Consider the following 22,901-nt stretch of genomic DNA (forward strand, 5'->3'; position numbering starts at 1 on the left):
TAGGAAAGTGGCAGTTTGTTTTGGTAGGGGAAGGCGCATACCACCATGGCAGCGGTGGCAGCTACAGCATCGGATTCAGTCCCTTCATAGAGCATAAGATTTAAGGCAGATCGCCGGATCTTATTGCTCAAGGCGAGCATTTTGGTGGCCTCAAACGGACACTTCACCAACATGCACATCAACTCAGCCTCCTTCGTGATACACTTAAAACCATCGTTTGCAATCGGTGCAAAAAATTAGGCAAACATCAAATAACAATTACTAGAATTAGGTAGGCCACAGTTTGGTCTAGTTTGTAGCAGGCATACAACCAAGCCCGCAGCTGCAACAGAAGATTTACCCTCTGACTTGATCATACGCCCCGCATGGTTCTTGATATCACGGCTCAGCTTGATATCTTCAAAAGTGATATCGTCAAGACAGCTCCTAAGAAACTTGTCCTCGATCTCGAGACACTGGAAAGGATTGATTGTTTTGCAACGGTGCAAGGAAGTTAATTAGCAACTGAATCAATAAAAACAAGTTGTAGGGAGTTTGGTTTTGCAGAGGCAGGAGGACTTTACCAGGTTGGCTGCAGCATGCAGGACATTATACTCAGCAGCAACACCTTGTCCAATTGGCTCAGGCTTGTGCTGGGCACAAAGAGCGGCAACTTGGCCAGCATTGTGGCTGTAATAGCCCTCAAGGTATGTCTTGTATTCGGACCACTTAACAGAATGACAAACATGGGAAAAAATTACAAATAGGAAGGGAAATAGAGCATCGGCACTTGATATCTATCTCTGTCAACAAATTAACCTTAAAGCAGCAAATAAACTAACGAAGAAGCCTCTTCTCTAGATGGGTTGAATCCAGAACACAAGGCAGCATACCAAGCATGCATAATAAATAAAATGATTCCGAAAGAAAGAAGAAAACATCAAGGAGATTCGTACCTGGGTACGCGACTATAGAGTATGGCGGTATATCGGTGAAACCGTGGTCGTCCTCCTCCAGATCTGAAAGCCACCCCAACACATTGGATCTACGCAAGTCGGAATAATCATCCTCCGAGATGTCGCTCTCCTCTGACGCGGAGGCCTCAACGACGCTCTCATCTGCCCTAGGATTAGGTTTGGCTCCCATCTTCCATTCCTAGGGTTTCCCGGATTAATGGATGCGGCGGCAGCGGCGGCGCGGTCAGTTTCGAAATCTTGACGAGGGGTGGGGAGGGGAGATGCCGGGCAAGGGAAGAGACATGTAGAGTGAGAAGCCCAGAGCGCGCGGCCCGCCTCGGAAGCCCACCAGCGGGACAGGTTTGTTGCCACGTTGCCCGGAAAGAGACAGGTGGGGGGCAACGTGGTGCGCGACGGAGCGAGCGAGCGAGCCAAGTTTCTATCACACAGCCACGTGTCGCGTTATGAGGTGGGTAAAAATATTTTTGATTTCTAAACTTCAAACGCATTTTCTCTCAAACCGTAAGTCCATTTTTAATCGCGTTGTTTATAATTAATAAAAAAATAAGATCTAATATATTTTTTAAGTTCAACATTTTTTGTGTACTGTTTCAACATTTTCGATATACTGTTTCAACATTTTTACGTAAAATGTTGAACTAGATTATTTCAAATGTTGAACTAGTTTGATAAAATGTTGAATGTTTTGTTTTTCATTTAATTTTTAAACCAAATTTTTGAATCTTGAGTAAATCAACATTTCTTAGTAACAATTTGAACAATTTTGTTGTATTCCGTGCCAACCATGCAAACTCATTACGGCCGTACCGTATGACGCGTGTCTTTGCCTCGGTGTCTCCCACAACTTGGGCCGCGCTGATCAGAACGCACGGGCTGTTGGTGGGCCCACCTAACAGAAGGTATACATCGGTTAACAGATGCATAGGTGGTCCCAGCTTTTTTCTTTTAGGACCGAGCCACGGCTCGGTTGGCGAAATTTGCCGTCCGGTGAGAATGGAAATTGGAACGTGCACGGGGTCTCCAGGCGCTGATTTTTCCTTCACGGGTGAGAAATCGAAATTCGTCAGATTTTACTAAAATTATGGTTATTTTTTGTCATATGCTACCACTGGGTCTCACATGCTACCGATTTTTTTAAAAAAAATAGATATTTCGTTTCTCTCTAAAATTTACAAAATTTTATCAAAATTTAAGCGAAATTTTAATGCAGACCATCGCAGGCTGCAAATAAATGACATGGGGACCCATTCTATATATAAATTTAAAATAAATTGATGATTTATTATAGAAAAATTGACTTTTTAATTATGATTATAATACTATTTATAGTAATGGAATGTAGAATAGTCAATAATCGCAGGACATAGCGATACTTTTTGAGTGGGGACAAAAATCAATTGGCTCTAAAGTCGACTGCCCTCTCCTCAGAGTTCGAAACCCGATCTAGAATGTAGTATCGCTATGATATTGTCGCTGATAGGTAGAGTCACTTTGTCAGCGACCATATTACGGATGATTAAAGTTGACTGCCTCCTTCTCGAGTTCGAAACACGATCTTAGAATGTAATATCTCTGTGATATTGTCGCTAATAGGTAGAGCCACTTTGTCAGCGACCATATTATGGATAATTTATATAGTGTTTGATTAGAGAGTGGAATAAGATGAGATGATTCTATTTATATATATATATAGATAGATATTTATTTAGTGAGTAGAATGTAACAAGCTCATTTTAATATCTTGTGTTCATAGTTAGTATCGGGTTCAATGTATTTCATCATTTTATTTTATAACACCTTTATCTTAATTTTAAATCTAAAATATTCTATCGTCAAAAACAGGATGCGTCCCGCAAAACATACACTAGTTTATTACTTTTTTACCTTTCTCCGGAATGGCACATTTTGAAATACCACCCTACCGAATGTGCTCCCCTATTTAACACCGGGCTCACGCAAATACACTGTTACGGTATGAACAGTATCTGAGAGCTAAAAAAAAATATACCAAAAAATATGTCGATTTTTGTATATGCTCTATAATTCATAAGCAACCCATTTTAATTTGATTCACTAAATATCTTGTGTAGAATTCAAACTAAAATTTCCTAAAAGATGCTACTTTTGCAAATTTTAGCAATTTATAGGCCTCACAAATTTTTTCAAAAAATCTGAAAAAATCACTAATAATCCTCTAATATGGTGTACTAATTTATAAAATTATTTCTCACCCTAGTTTATAAGTGAAAAAAATAAGTTCCTTTATAATACCCATTTATCAATAACCTAGGATGGGAAGTCACTTTTTCACTTATAACCTAGGGTGAGAAATAATTTTATAAATTAGTAAACCATATTAGAGGATTATTAGTGATTTTTTCAGATTTTTTGAAAATTTTTGTGAGGCCTACAAATTGCTAGAATTTACAAAAGTAGCATATTTTAGGGAATTTTAGTTTGAATTTTACACAAAAATTTTAGGTGAATCAAGTTAAAATGGATTGCTTATGAATTATAGAGCATATACAAAAATCGACACATTTTTTGATATATTTTTTTAGCTTTCGGATACTATTTATACCGTAATTTATTTTAGAGTGTGCTATCGGGAAGAGTGGTAAAAAAGTAATTGCCCCCTAGTTTAAAGTCAGAGGAAACTCTCCCTCCGGTCCGGTGTCGATCAGATCCAGTGGTTCGCCCAGCTCGCGGCGGCGAGTCGGCGGCCATGTCTTCGGCGGCAGCCTGGTGGGCCCATCACCGCCTTCGCGTACTCCTCCCGGTCCTCTTCCCGGCGCTCGCGCTCTTCCTCCTCCTCTCGCCCCCTGCCTCCCCACCTTTCTTCACACTCCCCGCCTCCAGGTACGAGCCCTGGCCCACCTGTCCTCCCCGGTTGCTCCAGAATGTTCCAGAACCTTACAGATCCCCGGTTTTCGTTCTCTTGCAGGGGGGATTCGCGGGTCATATGGTCGCAGCGGCGGTTGGTGGAGTGGCGGCCTTGCGGGTGGTGGCGGACGGCAATGCCCGGTGAGGGTTCGCGCGGTTTGGGGTTAGGTTTAGGGTGTTGGACCTTTGCTTGAGGCATGGACGCGGTGATTATTGCTGTTTATTCCCTTTCTTCTGCAGCTCCATCGAGGAGGAACGGGTACATCAGGATAGATTGCTACGGCGGGCTCAACCAGCTGAGACGTGATGTACGTTAAGCGATTTCGGTTAGAGTTTCCTCCTTCCTGTAGTGAAATACCATTCACTTTCTGTATTGTGCTGTCAGATCATTTGGTTGGTCATACACCACCAGTAGGCTATAGTGTTAGAAAGAGGAGTCGCATAATTTAGCTGAAACATGCTTTAGTTGCCAGTGTCATGAAATCACATTGCATGGTATGGTGATTCTCTGAGGCTCTGACAGTGCTAAACATTCAGAAGTTGCGTGATGTTTTATAAAGCAAACGTGGTTTCTGTTGTTCATATTATGTGCTTCTGAGTACTAGAGTTGGCATCAAATGATACGAGTGTGATATATTCTGCAGCTATGTGACGGGATTGGGGTTGCACGCCTTCTGAATGCAACAATGGTTCTTCCCAAGTTTGAGGTTGCTGCCTATTGGAACGAGTCCAGGTATGAGCCAGTCTAGGAAATGAAGGGTTGTTCTAATTGTAGCTCTGTAGTTCAGTTCTGCTCAAAAATTCTTATTGGAATGTTCTGTCAATGGCTTTGCAGATGCTTTTGATGTTGATTACTTCATTGAGCAGACTAGAGGATATGTGGAAGCTGTGAAGGACATGCCTCCTGAGATAGCATCCAAAGAGCCATTTAAGGTTGACTGCAGTAAACAGAAAGGGCATTTTGACTATGTGGAGGCAGTGCTTCCAGCTCTCTTGGACCACCGCTATATTTCACTGACACCTGCCATGAGTCAAAGGAGAGATAGGTATTGCTCAATCATCTTGTAGATCCTGACATGTGCTTTCCATTTTCATAATACCAGTGCCCTTAGTCATACTTACAAGTATTTTGTTTCCCAAGTTATGTTGTTCACCACTACGCAGACATCTTGAATCATAACTGCTATTGATGCTCTTAGTATGTGGTAAATGATCCTAGAATAATAAGGGTAACAATTAGGTGCTATAGGACTAATAGTTGGGCGCCTTTGGAAGGAGCATATTATAGTTTATAAGAGGTGGATATATCGTACTGATGGGAGGTCAATATATGTAGCAGATATATCTTACTAATATAAAGCAGTCTTGAAAAAATCATACATATCGGTATTGTCCCTATTATGTATTCTTAGATGTTGTTATCCGATATGACCATGCAACTAATTATTGCTGCCTCTCATGGAAAAGGGGTTCTTACTGATTTCATTGCTTGAAACATAAATGTCCAACTACTAGCAACTGTTAGCATTGAGCGTATTTACAAACCTCTTATGTTGGTTTGATTTCCTCAATTTCAGAAGGTGATGTCAAAACAAATATTGGTCTCCATTTCTTTGCAATTTTCTCCATTCTCTTGCTGTGAAGTGAACCCGATCTTTATTAATTGGAGTATACACACTATATTCTGGCAAGATAGCTTTTCAAGATGCCTGTCAATATATAATGCTAGAATTTGTGTATCCTTTATTCAGTTTGTTATGTGACTAGTTAACAATTGGTAAAACAGCAACTATGTCAATTGGCATAATCTTCTAAGATTGTCATCTCCCCAGTAAAAAAAAAAAATCGCAACTGTAGCGTCTGAGATGTAGGACGAGTGAGACAAGGTATTAAGATAACTAGTAAACTTGTATGCTTGCCGCTTTCATCCGTCATAATTGTGATAATGATCATATAGTTATGTATTCCCTAAAACATATATAGTTAACTATTATTCACATTTGAATCAGTGTTCCTATTGCAGACTCTTTTGGTATCTTAAAAGGTTTCAAAATGGTTTATATGCTAGTTATTCATCTTGGAGTTGACTCTGAGCCATACTGATGTATATGCCTGTATTTTCAGATACCCTTCGTATGCAAAAGCTTCTTACTGCCAAGGTTGCTACAATGCACTCAAATCGAATAAAAATGTGGAATCTAAGGCTATTGAGCTTCTCCAAGCTATACCAAAGCCCTTCTTATCCCTTCATCTGAGATTTGAACCAGATATGGTTGCCTACAGTCGGTGTGTATACACCGGTCTTTCTTCCAAATCACTGGACTCCATTGAAGCTGCACGTGGGGAGGGTAGGAATCTATTGACTGGTGATGCTGCCCTTATGTGGAGGAACCGTGGCAAGTGCCCTCTGACACCAAGTGAAACAGCATTTATGCTCCAAGCGTTGGGCATTCCTACAAACACAAATATTTATTTAGCTGCTGGTGATAGGCTAATTGAACTTGAGGGTTTTACGTCGGTTTACAAAAATATATACACTAAATCATCACTTCTGACTCATGAAGATTTTGAGAGGATGCATGGCAACACGAAAGCTGCTCTTGACTATTATGTTTCAGTTAACAGCGATGCATATGTTGCAACATTCTTTGGAAATATGGATAAGATGGTAACTGCAATGAGAACAATGCAAGGGCTCCAGAAGACACTGTCTTGAGTAGGAGGGCTTTTGCAAACTACACCACTGCTGGACTAGCAGGGGAGCAACTGGCTGAGGCTATGTGGGATGCTCATCGAGAAGAATATATCAGGGGGAGGGGATCGGCTCTGCCTGAGCACTGCTTTTGTGAGTTCAAATTGGAGCACCAGTGGCACAAGGGTTACTCTAGACTGCCACCTGTTGGCTAAAAGCTACTAATATATCACCACGGTTGATTTTGTAAATATGAATGGAATGTTACTGTGACAAGAAACAGTTTTCTATCAGATGGGCATTCACAAAATGCGCAGCAGCTCGGTTCGGAGGAGGGTAGGCATTCATGCAGATTCTGCTTCTCCTGCGTAATGTTTTTTTTTTTTTGGGTGAGTTCAGAGCCTAGCACAGGCATGTACATGCTCACTTACTTTCAAATTACTCTCATTGCTTACTTTGAGGATCATGTTGAAATTAGAGTGACCCAGAGAATCATACTAAATAGTCACTGGTGTACAGTACTCAGCATTCAGGAAGTAGCTCCTGGGCTCCTGGCGAGTGGTGAAGTACTGACTAATGAGTCGTGAATGACCTCATGTGTACACGTCTATGTGCTTGTTTAATCTAAACGTTATCTCTTGACCAGGGAGTTGTTTTGTTCTTGATGCCCACCGATTCATTCTGGGTTCTAGAAGGAGCATCAGGTTCCAACAGCTGTGTCAAATCAAAGAGAACAACGTCTAATGAGAAGTCAAGAAACTCCCAGACTAGTAAAGTGAGTGTACATCAATCATCCATGGAATTTGAATACATTAATCAAGACTGCCGGTGGCATGGGTTTATAGTCATCATTACTCCGCTGATGCAAGGTAACTAATCTGTTGGGCTAGTGGCTCTCTCCTGTTTTCTAACATAAGCAGTACTCTCTACCTTATTTTTACAGGGTACTCATGTATTTTGATATAGAATTCCCAGTTTTTGACCAATAGTGAATAATCTGTCCATCATTAGTTAGACACAGTGTGATACAGTCAGGTTCGCATTTGAATACTTTGATATGTTCACGGTTTTTTAGATATTAACAATGTGTTGTAAAAGAAACTAAAAATCAACAGGGCAAGTATGGTAGATTGATGGAAGATTGGTCGACAGCTGAGTATGTGGGCTTTGTATTAACCACACAAATGAGAAGGGTAGATGACTACAAACTGCCTTTATAAAACCAAAAAAAAGGCCATTCTGTGAAGACATAGAAGCAATAGGTAATAGGTAGTTATGCACATTACTTGAATCATTTCCCTTTTTGAGTGGAGCACCAGTGAAACCATTTGAGGCATTATCTGATCTGGCTTTCAAGAAAAGTTTGTCATTAAATATTTTTTCTTTGCAAAACAAAACTGTCATTAAATATTTTTCTTTCAAAAAAAGTTTGTCATTAAATATTTTCCTTTCCAAAAAAGTTTGTCATTAAATATTTTTTTCTTTGCAAAACAAAACTGTCTTTAAATATTTTTCTTTCAAAAAAGTTTGTCATTAAATATTCTTCTTTCCAAAAAAAGTTTGCCATTAAATATTTTGACTCTGTGTGAACAACAAAGACGTAAAGTCCATGACTTGACCTGAGATGCCGTGCTGAACCTTCCTCGTAGCTCTTCTGAGTTTCTTTTACATGTACAGGATCCAAAGATGTTCGTATGGTCTAGTGTGAGACCTGATATTGGCTCCAACCAGGAGATATTAACAGGGAAACAAGTTGGTTTATTAAACGAAAATCGAACAAATTGCAAATATCATTTTGAAGGAAATCAAGTGGTCATCTTGGGTACGTTAGCTGTGGCCCAAGCCAGTTAGTAGTATATGTGTACAAACATGTCAAACAAAGTCAGTGTGTGTATATATATATATACACTCTTGTGCTGAGTATTGTTGATGGTTTGGCATGATTGCACTCAAATATGGGCAAATACTAGATATTTCCCATGTCCCTTGAGTACACACTTGCACATATAATTATGTGTTCCAGATGGCGCCAAACCCGTCGCCATGGAACGTCTAAACACATTGCATCAACACAAACCGACTAGGCGTATTTAGGACTATTTTGCTATAGGACACTTTATTTATGTGATATTAGCTATGGGATATTAAGAAAAAAAATTATGGATACTATATATGAATGGTAGATTACAAAATATTTTTGTCATAGGACATTAAGTATCCTACAATAAAAAAACACATACAAGCAGTGTCCTATAGCAAAATTCCCAGCCTATTTGTAGGCTTGGGTACAATATTGGAGTGCTCCATGACAATCAATGGGATCCGATCCATGCACCATTTTCAGAGGGGTTAAGTTACTGTGCATGAGGTATATAGTGTTCCCTGGATATTTGTATTCAATTTTTTTTTGTCAAATCGGATATTTTGAATTCCAATCGGATTACACTTATGTCCGTGTTAAGTAATACTGACAGGCTAACCAACGAAAAGTGGTACAGATGGTCCGAAAAAATTTGTAGCGTTGACAGTCACACAAATCAAACACAAAAATTCCAATCCGAGACTCCGTTTACTTGTCGGTAACAAAAGAGGCAGATGTATTTTTTGTCTTTTGTGTTTCTCCTGGTACATGCCATATTTTAAGCTGAGATTCACCTATATATTTTCTCATATAGAGAAAATATCTTATTCATCATCAAAAGATAAGGTGATGTACTATTTGCCATTGAAAATTTTGAACTTCCTAATTTGTCATGGCTCCTAATTTTCATCTCTTCCCCGTCACTGTCGTCGGTTCCGTCAACAGCCGTCATCTTTTTTGACGTTATCTTCCGTCACCGTGCAGCAACACTCAGTCGAGCTCAACCGAAGCAGCAGCACCAGCTTTCTCCCCATCCTCTCCCTTGGCGCCCACACTCTCGCCCAAGGAGTATCCATGCCGTAGCTCCTCCACGCATGCGGAGGACAACGCGCGCAGCCAAGGCTAGCACCTTCTTTCCCGAGCCAGCGCCGCAGCGAGGCTCCGCCGCCGCCGCCGAGCGAAATCCGTCGTCGCCTAATCACTACGGCCCTGCAAGAGCTTGGAGCAGCCTCATTGCGACCTCCTCCGCCTCTCTTCGGTCCGACCCCATCGTTTTCCCCACCGGACTGAGCTCCCTGGGGCGTTCTTCCCCAACTCCAGCGGATTCGCTTCGGCCACACCGATGAGTCGTCGTTGCAAAGCTTCTTTGGACCAACCCAGTGCACGATGAGTTTCCCCTGGTACTTTCTCATATGTGGCCCGCGCCTTTTAGACCTCAGCCCGACGCCGGCGCGAACTTTCCCATACGCCGAGCACCGCCGCCCTTCCTTGCTCGCCATCGTCCATGTCTCAGCCAGGCCTGCTGAGCAAGCACCCAGTAGATGAGTTCCCCATGGCGCACCTGACCTCCCGCTAACCTTTGTTGACCGAGCCGCCGCCTTTCCCATTGACGTCGGCATGCAACCGCCGCTGCCATGACCACCGCCTGCTGCCCGTCGCTGACCACCCTTCACCGGCCGACTAATCCTCCTGTTGTGCCTCTCAACCCGGCTGCACGTGTTGTGTCGCCGACGAGTGCGCCCGACACCGGCGCCATGACTACCCAGGTAGTGCCTCCCAACACAGCACGGTGACGGAAGATAACGGAAAAAACGATAACGGCTGTTGATAGAACTGGCGGAAGTGACGGGAATGGATGGAAATTAGGAAGAATAGCAAATTAGAAAGTTCAAATTTTTTAATGGTATAAATAGAGTCTCACTTCAGATGATAAATAAAGAATTTTCTAGTATATTTTCGAGGTTACCGTCTTCTTTTTAGCTGCAGAAGCTAACTCTGGTAGCTAACAGAAACACGTTGCCCTGAGGTGGATGGCTATAAAGCCAGACTTGTTGAAGTGGCCACTAACTTGCAGTATTTCTTTCAGTACTCCCATCCTTATCACCTCCCTGCTAATGCTGCTGCTCTTCTACCTCTGCAACGTCAGGCAGATGGGTGCTAGCTAGCTAGCTAGCTTTGTCTTGCCACAGCTCACGAGAGAGGTAAGCGTGGATCGTCCCAGAGACACCACTCCTGCTGGTGGTGGTGGTCAGAGCGCTCGTCTCGAGAGGGCTCCTCCTCCGTCATCTGCCCCGCGCCATGGCGAGCCGGAGCCGGCAGCAGGAAGCGGCAGCGTGTGGTGGCCCCCGGAGGAGGCGGAGCACGGCGTCATCGTCGCGGCCCTCGCGCACGTCATCGGCTCGGGTCCGCGGCGCGCGGCGGCGCACGTCGTCGGCTCGGCGGCGCCGGCGCCGGCCCTGCTCGGTCAGCAAGGTACGTGCGTGTGCGTGCACGCTTCCTCTCCTGCCATGTAACGTTTGTTATCTTCTGGATCGTTCGGGTTATCGGCTGTCTAGCGCGGAGGTAAAATAAAAAATCGAAAGAGAATTTATCAGGAAAAAAATCGAACGACAGTTTTTCTGAGGAAATCAGTCATTAGTACGCCTGCAAAAATTATTGACAGTCGATTTATAGTATATACTGCCGGGTAACAGGGAAAAGAAACGGGACATATCTAAAAATTACGTTACGTGGGTATGCTTTAGACTTATAGCATGGTCCATCTATTTTAGAAAATAAAAAGCTTGAATCCGAGCACTTTATTCTATTTTTGAATTTTCTTATATTTGGACTTGTAACACTTATATGTGATCACTTTAATACGTACTTAAAAAATAGAGGAAATATTTGATAAAAAAAATATTTGTTTGTCTGCATTTTAAATATAGTTATGTAAGTAACTTTATGAAAAATCAGAAGCAAATTAGAATGAATTTATGATCAATTTAAGAAACATGTTAAGATTATTTAGATAGGTGTTCAACAAATTTTGTAAACAAATTAGAATAATTCAAATGCAATATCAAATCTAACTGTTACATATTTTTCTATAAAAAATTAGAATAATTTTGGTACAAGAGAATTTTATAAAAGTAAATTAGATCAAATTCACAAGCAATTTTGTATATTTTTAAGAATAAAGCATGTACCAGTACATATAGTTTTAAGATTTTACCAAATAAACAAGCTAATAAACCAGTAAGGGCATTTTTGTGTTCGAAAATTTCACTGGAATTTCAATTCTCGTGTCGACAGTTGTTCATTGTTAAATGAGACGTATCTGCACGGACTACCGCTATATGCATCACCTGAAACAGAGGCTGGATATATTTTTTATTTCATCATTATAAAAGAACGTGCGTGTACGGTCTCTACTCTGGCTGTTACTACTATCTACTTGTCGTGTCGTCGACGTGGCATTCTGACGCTTCTTGCTCTGATCGACTCGACGCGGTCATCGCACTACAAGGAAAAAAAATTATATGCAGTGGTACTGCATATAGATCACTTTAGAGCATCATCTGTATTGTCGCCATGTGTCCTCAAGCAACTATCTCAAAGATCACAACGTTGGGTCCTAGCGATCGAGTCAAGCGAGCGATGGAGCCAAGCCTGCCAGGTCCAAGCGAGCGTCCACGATGAGTGATCGAGCTGAGCCTTGCGCAGCTATTCATGGCGTGGGGGCACTTGAGGGGTCGGAATGGAGGCATCGTGCCACCTCCTCGTTGTGCCGGTGCTCTGCGCAGAGGAGAGAGTACATAGGAGCTCGGGGAAGCTTAGCTGGACTCTCCTCCGTCGATTCCCCATTCGGTCCTGCCGTTTCCCCGCCCCAATCAAGCTTGCCCGAAGCGTCTTCCCCAACTCCGGTCGTCGCTCCCTCAACTCCACCTATTGCGCAGCTTATCCAACCCAAACGAGCTCTTGCCCCCGGCGCCCCAGAGTGCAACCTCGCACTCGATCTTGGTCTGCCCCATGATTGGGCAACAGTGGCCAGCGAACACCGCCACGGCTCTGGCGCGGGCACCGACACTACCCTGTACAGGGTCCCGCATGCCTCCAGCATGTCTCGTGGGGCTAAGTCGCTCTCCATCATGTGCGGACGGCTTGCTCGCTCGCTTGGACCTGGCGCGAGTGGGAATTGTCGCTCGCTCGTCCCTCACTTTGAGATCGGCATATATATATTTTTTTTCTCCAAAGGGCTCAAGGCTCGTTCGTGTTTGTCTCTGGCTCTCTGTAGCTCAGGGTGAACTCGGCTTCATCAAAATCTTCACTTTTTTCCTTTACAAATCCACCTCCAACCTTGATTCTTCCATAAAATTGGTCCGAGTATCGTATCTCTCTCGTCTTTGCAGTCCCGTAGGTGCCCTTCACCTCATCGAACTCCCGTCGTGGCTATTGGAATCGCTGGCCACGTCTCGCTTTGTCCCGCTCAGCAACCGAACATGCCTTGCCGTTGATCTCGTTACACCAGCCGTTGTTGTCCAAGCCGCCATGCTAGTAGCTACACCACGTTGTCTTGAGCCTCCCCAACCTATTCTTGTTCCGCCTGTCTCGTCGATAAGCCACGACGGCAAGCTGCTTGTCCGCTACTCTGCCGCACCACCGTCGGCCGCCTCATGCAGTCCACGCCGTCCATGAATCCCACAAATGAGTTCCCAGTGGTCAGGGGACCCTTCTCGCAACCTGCTTGCCACCGTAGGTGCCACTGGCGTCAGAGCCCCTCCTCCTCGCAGCTATGCCTGCGTCTGTGGCTCTGTGCTCAAGCTCGGTTGGATCGCTCGCTCGACTCCATTGCAGACCTCGCGCTGTGAGCTTTGAGATCAATGCACGAGGATAGGTGGCAGCAATCTGGATGGTGCTCTCAAGGGATCCGTCTGCAGCACAGCTGCATATAATTTTTTTCCCCCACTATAAAGGAGATACGCAGCTAAATTTCTGACTTGATCGCACTACTGTACTGTGGGTTCAGTGATGCTGACGCACCGAGCGGCACCTCCCGCGACGACGCCATCGCGCGAAGCGGACGCGGCGGAGCAGCCACGGACGCGGTACCGCGGCGTGCGGCAGCGGCCGTGGGGCAAGTGGGCAGCGGAGATCCGCGACCCGGTGAAGGCGGCCCGCGTGTGGCTCGGCACCTTCGAGACGGCCGAGGACGCCGCGCGCGCCTACGACGACGCCGCTCTCCGCTTCAAGGGCGCCAAGGCCAAGCTCAACTTCCCTGCCGTCGCGGCCCCGCACCACCATGCCGCCGTCCAACTCCTCCATCGCCAGCAGTCGGTCGCGGCCTCGCCGTCGACGCCGCGGCCCGCACATCCGCCTCGCGCCACGCCGGCGGGCACAGCTGCTCGTGGTCAGGAGGAGTTCCCAGACCTCTATCGGTACGCGCACATACTGCAGAGCGGCGACGTGGACCTGCAGGCCATCTCCAGTCGACTGACACCGGCACAGTCGTCAACGACGACGGCGTCGTCATCATCGGCGGTGGCGCGCGATGACAAGGGGCCGTCGGCACCATCTACGGATCGGCCGCCATGGCGAGCACCTAGCTAACCAGCTAGAGCACTGATCACCACCAAAACCGTTCTTCCCCATTCCCCAATGCACATGCTAAAGAAGAGCAGCTAGATAGCATTAGCAAATTAGTTCGGTAGGAAAGTCGACACGTTGAGGATGTTACTTTACATGTGAATGAAAAATCCTAGTTTGTATATATATATATATATATAATATACGCAGACAGGGGAATCAAAATTTCAGTAGCAATATGTTTATTTTGACCATATTTATACACTTTTGGCTAAACTTTTCCACTATATTGTACCACCATTGTTTCGGTTGTAACTTCGCTCGGTACTTCAAAGATGTTTCGAATTCATGAGAATCATCAGGTATGTCAATCGGAATGAAACGACACAGCGGAGAGCTGCTGAGACAGGGTTTGATGCATGGGATGATATATACTACGTACCTAGCTTAAGCAGTAGTGTAGTCGTAGACATGTATAATCATGAAGTGTATAGTAGTATATATACTATAGTTAGTACGGTCAGCACGAAAGTAAACTTGGTCAAATGCGTGATGCAATGGAATCGGGATCTTCTGATTTCAGAGGAATTGGAGTCACGGTAACTTCAAAACATTTTAAGATGTGATATCTTAAATGTACGAATAATATTTGATGTTACAATACTTATAATAGAGTTGTTGTCGTATTCATATGGACTACAGAATTAGTACAGTATCCAACTGCAAATTACTATATCACCCCATAAATCACTGTGCGCTTTGACCTCACAGGATCCGGATCGCTGCAATGTGGTACCGATCGATCCGTACGTAAATATTGTACGGGCTAGTTGGGGAACAATGTCAGCGCCCGCGGATCGATCCAGTTAGTCAGCACGTACGAATGCTAGCTTCATGCTTATCTGATAATTTTGGATAATTTTCATGTTTATCTGATGGCACGCAAAGTCCTGTAGAGGATTAATTACTGACAAGATTGAGGTCTATGTCTATCCTAAAGGCAGCCAAGTGGCCACCAGATTGTTTCCAAGTAGCTACCTAGATTTGTACGAGCGAATTGACCGACTCGGCTAAGCACTTTTATTAATTCGTCTCCCTTGGCACTTACGATTAGTCAAAGGATAGGTTTGGTAGAGTTTTTCATAATCTAATTTTTTTAAAGTAATTATTTTAAAGATGAGTGTATGGTTGAAAGTGATTCTTTAATTATTTTTAATTAATTTTATGGAGAAAAATATTTTATGAGAGAAGTAAATCAGGTTAAGTTGGTTTTTTCAGCCTCTAGCATCTAATTATTTCCTGGAATCACTTTAATAAAATTACTATAGTAATTAAAAATTGCAAAATATTATTTAGCAGAGCTCGTATTGCATTTTTTTTCTTTCTTGCTGTGAATCGGCTCTTTTTGATATAGTTTTGGGACTAAAATCACTAGCGGTCCTTAAACTAATACGAATGTGTCATCTCAGTTTCTAAACTTTGAAATTGCAAAATGGAGTCCTTAAATTTGTTAGGCCATCTTCAACAGAGGTAGCGTCTGTACTTTTTGCTTCATGTTATAGTAAAATGCCACACCTTTTCGTACCGTATCCCTCTTCAACGGAGGCAGTATCGAATAAAAAGTGATACGGGAGGCAGCTGCTCGACGGCATTTTTGCGGCACGATACGGCTGCCTCTATTACTGTTCACAGCTTATGCACGTGGGTTCGAGAGGAGAAGAAGAGTAATGAAAGGTAGGAAATAAAGTACCTGTTGGAGATGGAAGAAATAAGGGATGCTGTAATAGTGTTAAGGGGTGCTGTAATAGTATAATATGGGATAAATTTTTAGAGTTTCTGTTGGAGATGGGCTTAACTTTTCACCGCAGGTCCAAACTTATAAGGCTATATCAGCATTTGTTCATGTGCATGGCATGTTGACATTATGCCAACATGGACTCATGAGGTGGTTGATAGCCCGGCCCGCATGGCAGTGGCACATTGTAATGCTCCGGGTAATTAGATTAAATAAAACTCCGTGTTTCCACTGTACTTGTCCCATGATCAGTAGCAAGTACACACGGTTACAACAGTGATATCACATCCATACATTTTACAAGGTGAATATATTTAATTGGATTAAATTTACAACATTATGACCAACCGATCTACAATATAAAAGGATATACAGCGGAAAAATACATAGAATCAAATATCCATCGGGTGTGCTACAATCCCGACTGTGAGTTGAATCCTAGAAAGACCCGGTGTCGACATTCTCATGATTTCCTGACATTATTTCTGAATAACCAACTTCAAGAGGCAAGCTATATGTATTGCAATGATACAATAGATGAAGGTTGAATTGAAGGATGCTCAACATGTATAGTTTTGCATAAATGCAGTGATAATTTGGAAAGTACACATAATAATATATTCGCAACGTAATTTAAAGAGTATAAAATAAATAACAAAGCAAATAAATGAACAACAAAAGCATCATATCTATCACAGACCATGAAGATTGTTTCTCCATCTAGACATACACAAAACTCACACTAGTGCCTACAAGTGAAACCCGACATCCCAAAACAAATAATCTAAACCATGCAACCTTTTCTAAGGGGCTCTTGACCGCGAGCTCAGCTATTCGAATAGATTTATTACTCTGCAGAGTTTGTATACTTTACCCACATGACATGAACTTTTCTTTGGTGGTACCCGTCGATACCGTACACTCTACACATTGGGTGTACATAGGGTGTCATGACAAAGCCATTACACCATTTAATCCTAACCCTTGCTCTTCTCGATTAATATTAATCCCTCCTTTACTTTTTAAACTAAGTACCCCAGAAGCGGTCCCACTAGTCAAGAGGGTATTAATCGTTGTGGCGGCAAACTTTGGTCCCACGCATATAGCCATGGGAGTCTCTTCGGATACACCCACCTCGTGGATACTCGCACATACACACCAAACTTTCAAAAAGTAAGGGTAGAATTATCGGGTTAATAAGCTAGAGCCTTCATCCATACCGGCACATGTGGTTGTACTGATCCCTTAGTTTCGGGTACAAGGTACTGGTCCTCATACAACACGAGTAGGCCTCCACCTATACATTCTTCTGTGAGACGACGCTCATCTTCTGACACACATTGACATAAACCTGTCTGAATCTGAACAACAACTCAAGTTTCTCAAAACAACCACTTAACTATTTTTAACAAATCTTTTCATATCCCAAGTGATAGTGTGACAACCAAATAAATTACCGTAGACAGTAGAGCTAAGCATTTCTATCACACCTTAGTCCAGTTCTACCCAAGTGACATTATCATGTCAACCAACATCCTAGGGTAACAATGGTAAGGTTAACAAGTTTAAGGGGAGTTGACATATTGATTCAATTAGGTCATGACTACTATCCCAATCATCAGTTTTATAAAACATCTACACATGCATAATAAATTTTCATAATAAATACATAAAATAAATCTGAACACTGAGTCCAAAATGATCAAGGGATTGCTTGCCTCTCACCTTTGTGGTATTTCTGCTCTCTATCATTCATCGCTGATCGCAATCACGTTACATGCCAAATACTCAATCGATAAATACCAAAAGCACACATAAATTTGTCCAATAAAATCGACAGCAATGAACACAAAATATTTCTACATGAAAATAAAGAACATGGTTTTAGATGAGTTTTGCAATAAGAATCATGTTAATCAGAGTACGAGTGAAATATATTTTTCTTGTGTAAGGTTACACCAACAAAGATTGTTAGAAGTTAACAATGTGAGACAAAAACATGTGCTAAAATAATGACCAAACTCATCTAACATGCTGGACATCAATTTTCCTATAAAATACTCTATTTATAGATATCATTAGAATTGGATTCACAAATTTTAGACATTCCAAAATTTAAATGATGAATTAAACAAGATTGAGCACATTTAAATCATCACAAAACTTAATTTGAATTTTTCACGAGCACTTGCATTTTTATACTTTAGTTCTTGACATGATAAAGCTAATAAAAGTGGTTTAGGATATTGTATTAATTATCTGTGATTAAGTAAGCTGAAATATAATTAATTAATTAATTAATTGTTAGAAAGTATGGCATGGGTTATAACATTTTTAACATGTAGAATACGACAAAATGAAAACTCACCTGGTACAGCAGGTGAGAAGGAGAAGTGGTGAAACCAACTGGTGGGTCCCATTTGTTAGTGTCTTAAGCCTATTTTAGCTGAAAATTTTATTTTTTTCTCTCTTTTTATCAACTCAAAGGGTGGTGCTCTCTATCTCAAAAATACAAATTTTGGCGCTACGATTACAGGACAAAATGAACCCATTTTAAATAGATTCATCTATAACATCTAAGCAAAACTTAAAAACTAACCGAAAACTCTATCGCCGAGTATTTCAATAACTCATAGCAACTTTCAAAATTCATAACTCATAACAATAATAAATATGAATAACTAAACATACTTATTTTCAAAATTCCGTGCATCCGCTCGGATGCAGGAACCAAACACACCCAATGGAATCGGATGCGATCCCACCCACATCTGCCGCACCACTCGCGTCCATTTTTTTTTTTTTTTGAGGCAACTCGCTTCCATTTTATTATTCCCAGCGAAGGCGACCGCCTCCCTCTTCCGGCCCTTCCGTGGCCTCCCGGTCCACACCATCCAGGCCCACGGACCAAACAGCCCCCAGCATCCTGGCAATGTTTCAGATGCACCCTCAATTACATGAGCCCTTACATGCCACTCCAACCGCAGGCATGCACTTCAGATTTTTTTGCACAAATCAAGGCAGGTTCCAAAATTCCTTGGAAAGTTGTTGTCAATAAGCCAAAGGGTATAAATGCACCCCCTCGATCTTTTTACATGCTCGTACGGGAAAAAATATAAAAAATTAGACGTAGTAATATAAGTGTAAACTAAAGGTAGAGGATGTGAATATGTCATAAAAGCGTCGCTAAACGAATACGTTGAGAGTAATTCTATAGTTTAATTTCAGATAAGATCCGAAAAAGAAATCCACTAATTTTTTTAATTTTTAATTTATTTTTCAGAGAACTGTTTCTGATGATGTCTTTTCTGCATTTGTTTTTCTATGATTGCAATTACCACAATACCTCATTTCTTTGCAGCACTTTGTTTTGGAAGAGAACATGTTGGAAGTTGACTGTCCCTGTGTGACGCCTGAGATTGTCTTGAAGGCATCAGGCCATGTCGAGAAGTTTACTGACCTCATGGTTAAAGATGAGAAAACAGGCACATGCTACCGCGCTAACCATTTGTTAAAAGATTTTTGCAAAGAGAAGCTTGAGAAAGACCTTACCTTACCCCAAGAGAAGGCTGACGAGTTTAAACGTGTTCTTGCCATTTTGGATGACCTCTCAGCATAGGAACTTGGTGCAAAGATTAAGGAATATGGTATTGTTGCCCCTGATACAAAGAACCCAGTCTCTGATCCCTACCCATTCAATCTTATGTTCCAGACATCTATTGGCCCCACTGGTCTTAGCGTGGGGTAAGAATTTTAGCATTGACTGAGTAATTATGTTCCTTTGTGTTGATTGGCTGACCATGTTCAATTTCGGGTGTACAAATAGGTATATGCGACCAGAGACTGCACAGGGTATTTTTGTGAACTTCAAGGACCTGTACTATTACAATGGCCAAAAGCTCCCTTTTGCAGCAGCTCAAATCGGGCAAGCTTTTAGAAATGAGGTATGTCTTTTCTTCACTTTTTCTTTGACATTCATTGTATGTAAATGCCTAGTCTTAGTTATCGATGTATTATGTGCCACTTCACTTATAACTTCACACTAATCATGGTGTGTCAATCACTGATCATGCTTTACATTGTGGTTCAGTGCATAGTATTTGGCACTTACTGTAGAGTTAGCGACACTTCACACTTTCCAAGAGCAGTTAATTGGCCATGTAACAGTTGCTTGATAACTCTTTTGCTTTTTTTCATCTACTCACTATATCTGCTACTTGACAATCAGATCTCGCCATGACAAGGTCTTCTACGAGTGCGTGAATTCACATTGGCTGAGATTGAGCATTTTGTAGACCCAGAGGATAAATCACACCCGAAATTTGCTGATGTTGCTGATTTGGAGTTCTTGATGTTCCCAAGAGAGCTGCAACTCTCAGGGGATTCAGCCAAGTTAACGAAGATTGGGGAAGCAGTTTCAAAGGTTTGTATTTTCTGGCAATTTTTCTCTCTTGTAAATTAGTCCCTTATTCTCTTCTTTTGGTTATATCTTGTTCTTACCTCCGATGTCATTTCTAAGCTTTTACCTTATTGTTCTTTACAGGGAACTGTTAGTAATGAGACACTTGGTTACTTCATCGGAAGGGTCTATCTTTTCCTGACACGTTTGGGAATCGATAAGGATCGACTGCGGTTTAGGCAGCATCTACCTAATGAGATGGCCCACTATGCTGCTGACTGTTGGGATGCAGAGATAGAGTGCTCTATGGGTGGATAGAATGCGTGGGTATTGCTGATAGATCTGCATATGATTTGAAAGCTCACTCTGTAAGTTGCTCATTTCAAATGCTAAAATGAATTTTATATCAGTGTTCACTGTGTAGTTTACAAGTCTCCTATTAGTGCTGATCATGCTTGTCTGCTTCCTATTTCACAGGAGAAAAGCGGTGTCCCACTTGTTGCTCATGAAAAATTCTCCAAACCTAGAGAGGTTGAGGTGAGTTAAATCATCCGGTTCTCCAGTTTTCTTCTGTAGCTATTTCTTGTTTTCCATGGTTTACTGCAAGGTCTCTAAGACACCATTTTCTTGTCCGCTGAAATACATGGTCCATTTTCTTGTCTTTGTACCTTAAAATGAAGTCATTATTGCTGGCATTAACATGTGCTTATAATATTCTCGCAACAAAACAACATGTGCTTAGAATCTTATATGCTTTCTGATGTCTGTTACCGCAGAAAATTGTTATAGTACCCTCCAAGAAAGACCTGGGGCTTGCTTTTAAGGGCAATCAAAAGATGGTCGTTGAAGCATTGGAGGTAACACATCTTATCCCTGTCATTTTTATATGTGTCTGCTAGTTTTATATCGTCTCCCTGAGTGAGAAGGAAGCATTAGAGATGAAAAAGATGGTCATTGAAACTTTATTTTGAAACTTGGTGACAGGCTATGAGTGAGAAGGAATCATTAGAGATGAAAGCTGCACTAGAATCCAAGGGGGAGACAAATTTTAAAGTCTGCACACTTGGAAAGGATGTGGTGATTACCAAGAAGATGGTATCAATTAGTATGGAGGAGAAGATGGAACATCAGCGAGTTTTCGCCCCTTCGGTCATCGAGCCGTCATTTGGCATAGGCAGGATCATCTACTGTTTGTTTGAACATTCATTTTACACAAGGCCTAGCAAATCAGAAGAAGAACAGCTGAATGTCTTCCGGTTCCCTCCTCTTGTGGCTCCTATCAAGTGCACCGTGTTTCCCCTTGTAAAGAATCAAGAGTTTGATGCTGCTGCCAAAGTGATTGCCAAAGCATTAACAAATGCTGGTATCTCACACGTCATTGACACTACTGGTACGTGTTACACATCTAAAAATAATGTGACGGCATTATTTTTACGTGATTGGGTCATAATAACATCTTAAAAGGAATTAGTGTTTTTGTGAAGTATGTGAGGCAGTATCATGATGGATGTTGCCCTCTATATTAGAACATGTACAGTTTAGTACCATGTGATAATATAGGCTGCAGGAACTGTATACGAGCTTATGTTTTTCCTTGGTCTCTTGCAGCTATTTCTATTGGGAGGAGGTATGCAAGGACAGATGAGATTGGTGTTCCTTTCGCGGTAACAGTTGATTCTGCCACAAGCCTGACAATCCGAGAGAGGGACAGTAAAGAGCAGATCCGAGTGGGCATCGACGAGGTGGCATCTGTGGTGAAGCAGCTGGCAGAAGGTCAAAGCACCTGGGCCGATGTTTCTGCAACTTATCCTGCCCATGTTGGTCTCCAAGGTGATCAGGAGTGAAAAATCTGGCTACCACTCCAATCTTCACTAGACATCTCTCCAAAAAGCAGCAATACCATCTCGATCCTCCAATTGCCCGGAAATTTTCAGTTGGTAAACATAGGTCTTGCTGATGCAATCCGGCAATGCAGTTTTTTCCATACACACATGATGCATGCTATAGCGATTGGACGCCCTTACATCCCCAGGTTTTCCTCTGTTTCCCACCTTTTTAAGTGTCGTCCTGTCAGCATCTCACCCGTAACGGCATTCTTCGTTTCATTGTTCCCTTAACGGACAGCACGCAACATGTGGGCGTTCTATCTGAAACTGATGGTCTCTGTGTCACTAATGGAACTAGTGTAATTTCATCGAGGCATAACTTTCTACAGGGCCACATCTTCATGGTGTCGCGGCAGCCTGAGGAGGAAAATAGTACTACTCTTCTAGCTTCCCATCGGCGAAACTCGTTGATCTCCAGCTTGTAGGGTGGATGAGAATTGTTCACTTTGTGCACAAGCAGAGCATTGTGCTTGAAATAGTTGAACCGGCGTGCCATCTCACCGTGGTCACGCTCCCGGTTGAAATGCTTGCACCGGCGCTCATACAAGGTCCACAGGGCTTTCATCTGGCTCGAGGTCGTCCTCTGCCACAGAGGCCTCATCCTTACCTAGTGGACAGATCGGGCGGCGGCGACATGCGTCGGCGAAGCCACATCGGGCCGCGAGATGCGCCGGCGGCCGCTGAACGGGCTGATGCAGCGGTTGCGACGCGAACAGCCGGCAAGAGCTTGGACGCCGTGGCAAAAGATCACAGGAGATGGAGATGGATTGTTCGTCGGTGATCTGGGTGTTGTTTGCCCTTGGGTCTCTTGGGCCTGGACCTGACGTATATATAGCCCAATACTCCCTCTAAACATAGGCGGTA

General features: G+C 42.6%; 1 protein-coding gene and 2 pseudogenes across 1 annotated transcript; all 3 read left to right on the plus strand.

Moving 5' to 3' along the window:
• Nucleotides 1-3,601: 3,601 nt before the first annotated feature.
• Nucleotides 3,602-11,805, plus strand: LOC133895476 (O-fucosyltransferase 13-like; annotated as a pseudogene).
• Nucleotides 10,461-14,542, plus strand: LOC133895477 (ethylene-responsive transcription factor ERF113-like). Its single transcript, XM_062335809.1, has 2 exons — nt 10,461-10,864; nt 13,401-14,542. Exon 2 carries the CDS (start codon nt 13,403-13,405, stop codon nt 13,979-13,981), a length of 579 nt encoding a protein of 192 aa, XP_062191793.1. The 5' UTR covers nt 10,461-10,864; nt 13,401-13,402; the 3' UTR covers nt 13,982-14,542.
• Nucleotides 14,503-22,859, plus strand: LOC133895208 (glycine--tRNA ligase, mitochondrial 1-like; annotated as a pseudogene).
• Nucleotides 22,860-22,901: the final 42 nt, after the last annotated feature.

The sequence above is a fragment of the Phragmites australis genome, chromosome 16 (genome assembly GCF_958298935.1).
Source record: "Phragmites australis chromosome 16, lpPhrAust1.1, whole genome shotgun sequence".
NCBI classification, from domain to species: Eukaryota; Viridiplantae; Streptophyta; class Magnoliopsida; order Poales; family Poaceae; genus Phragmites; species Phragmites australis.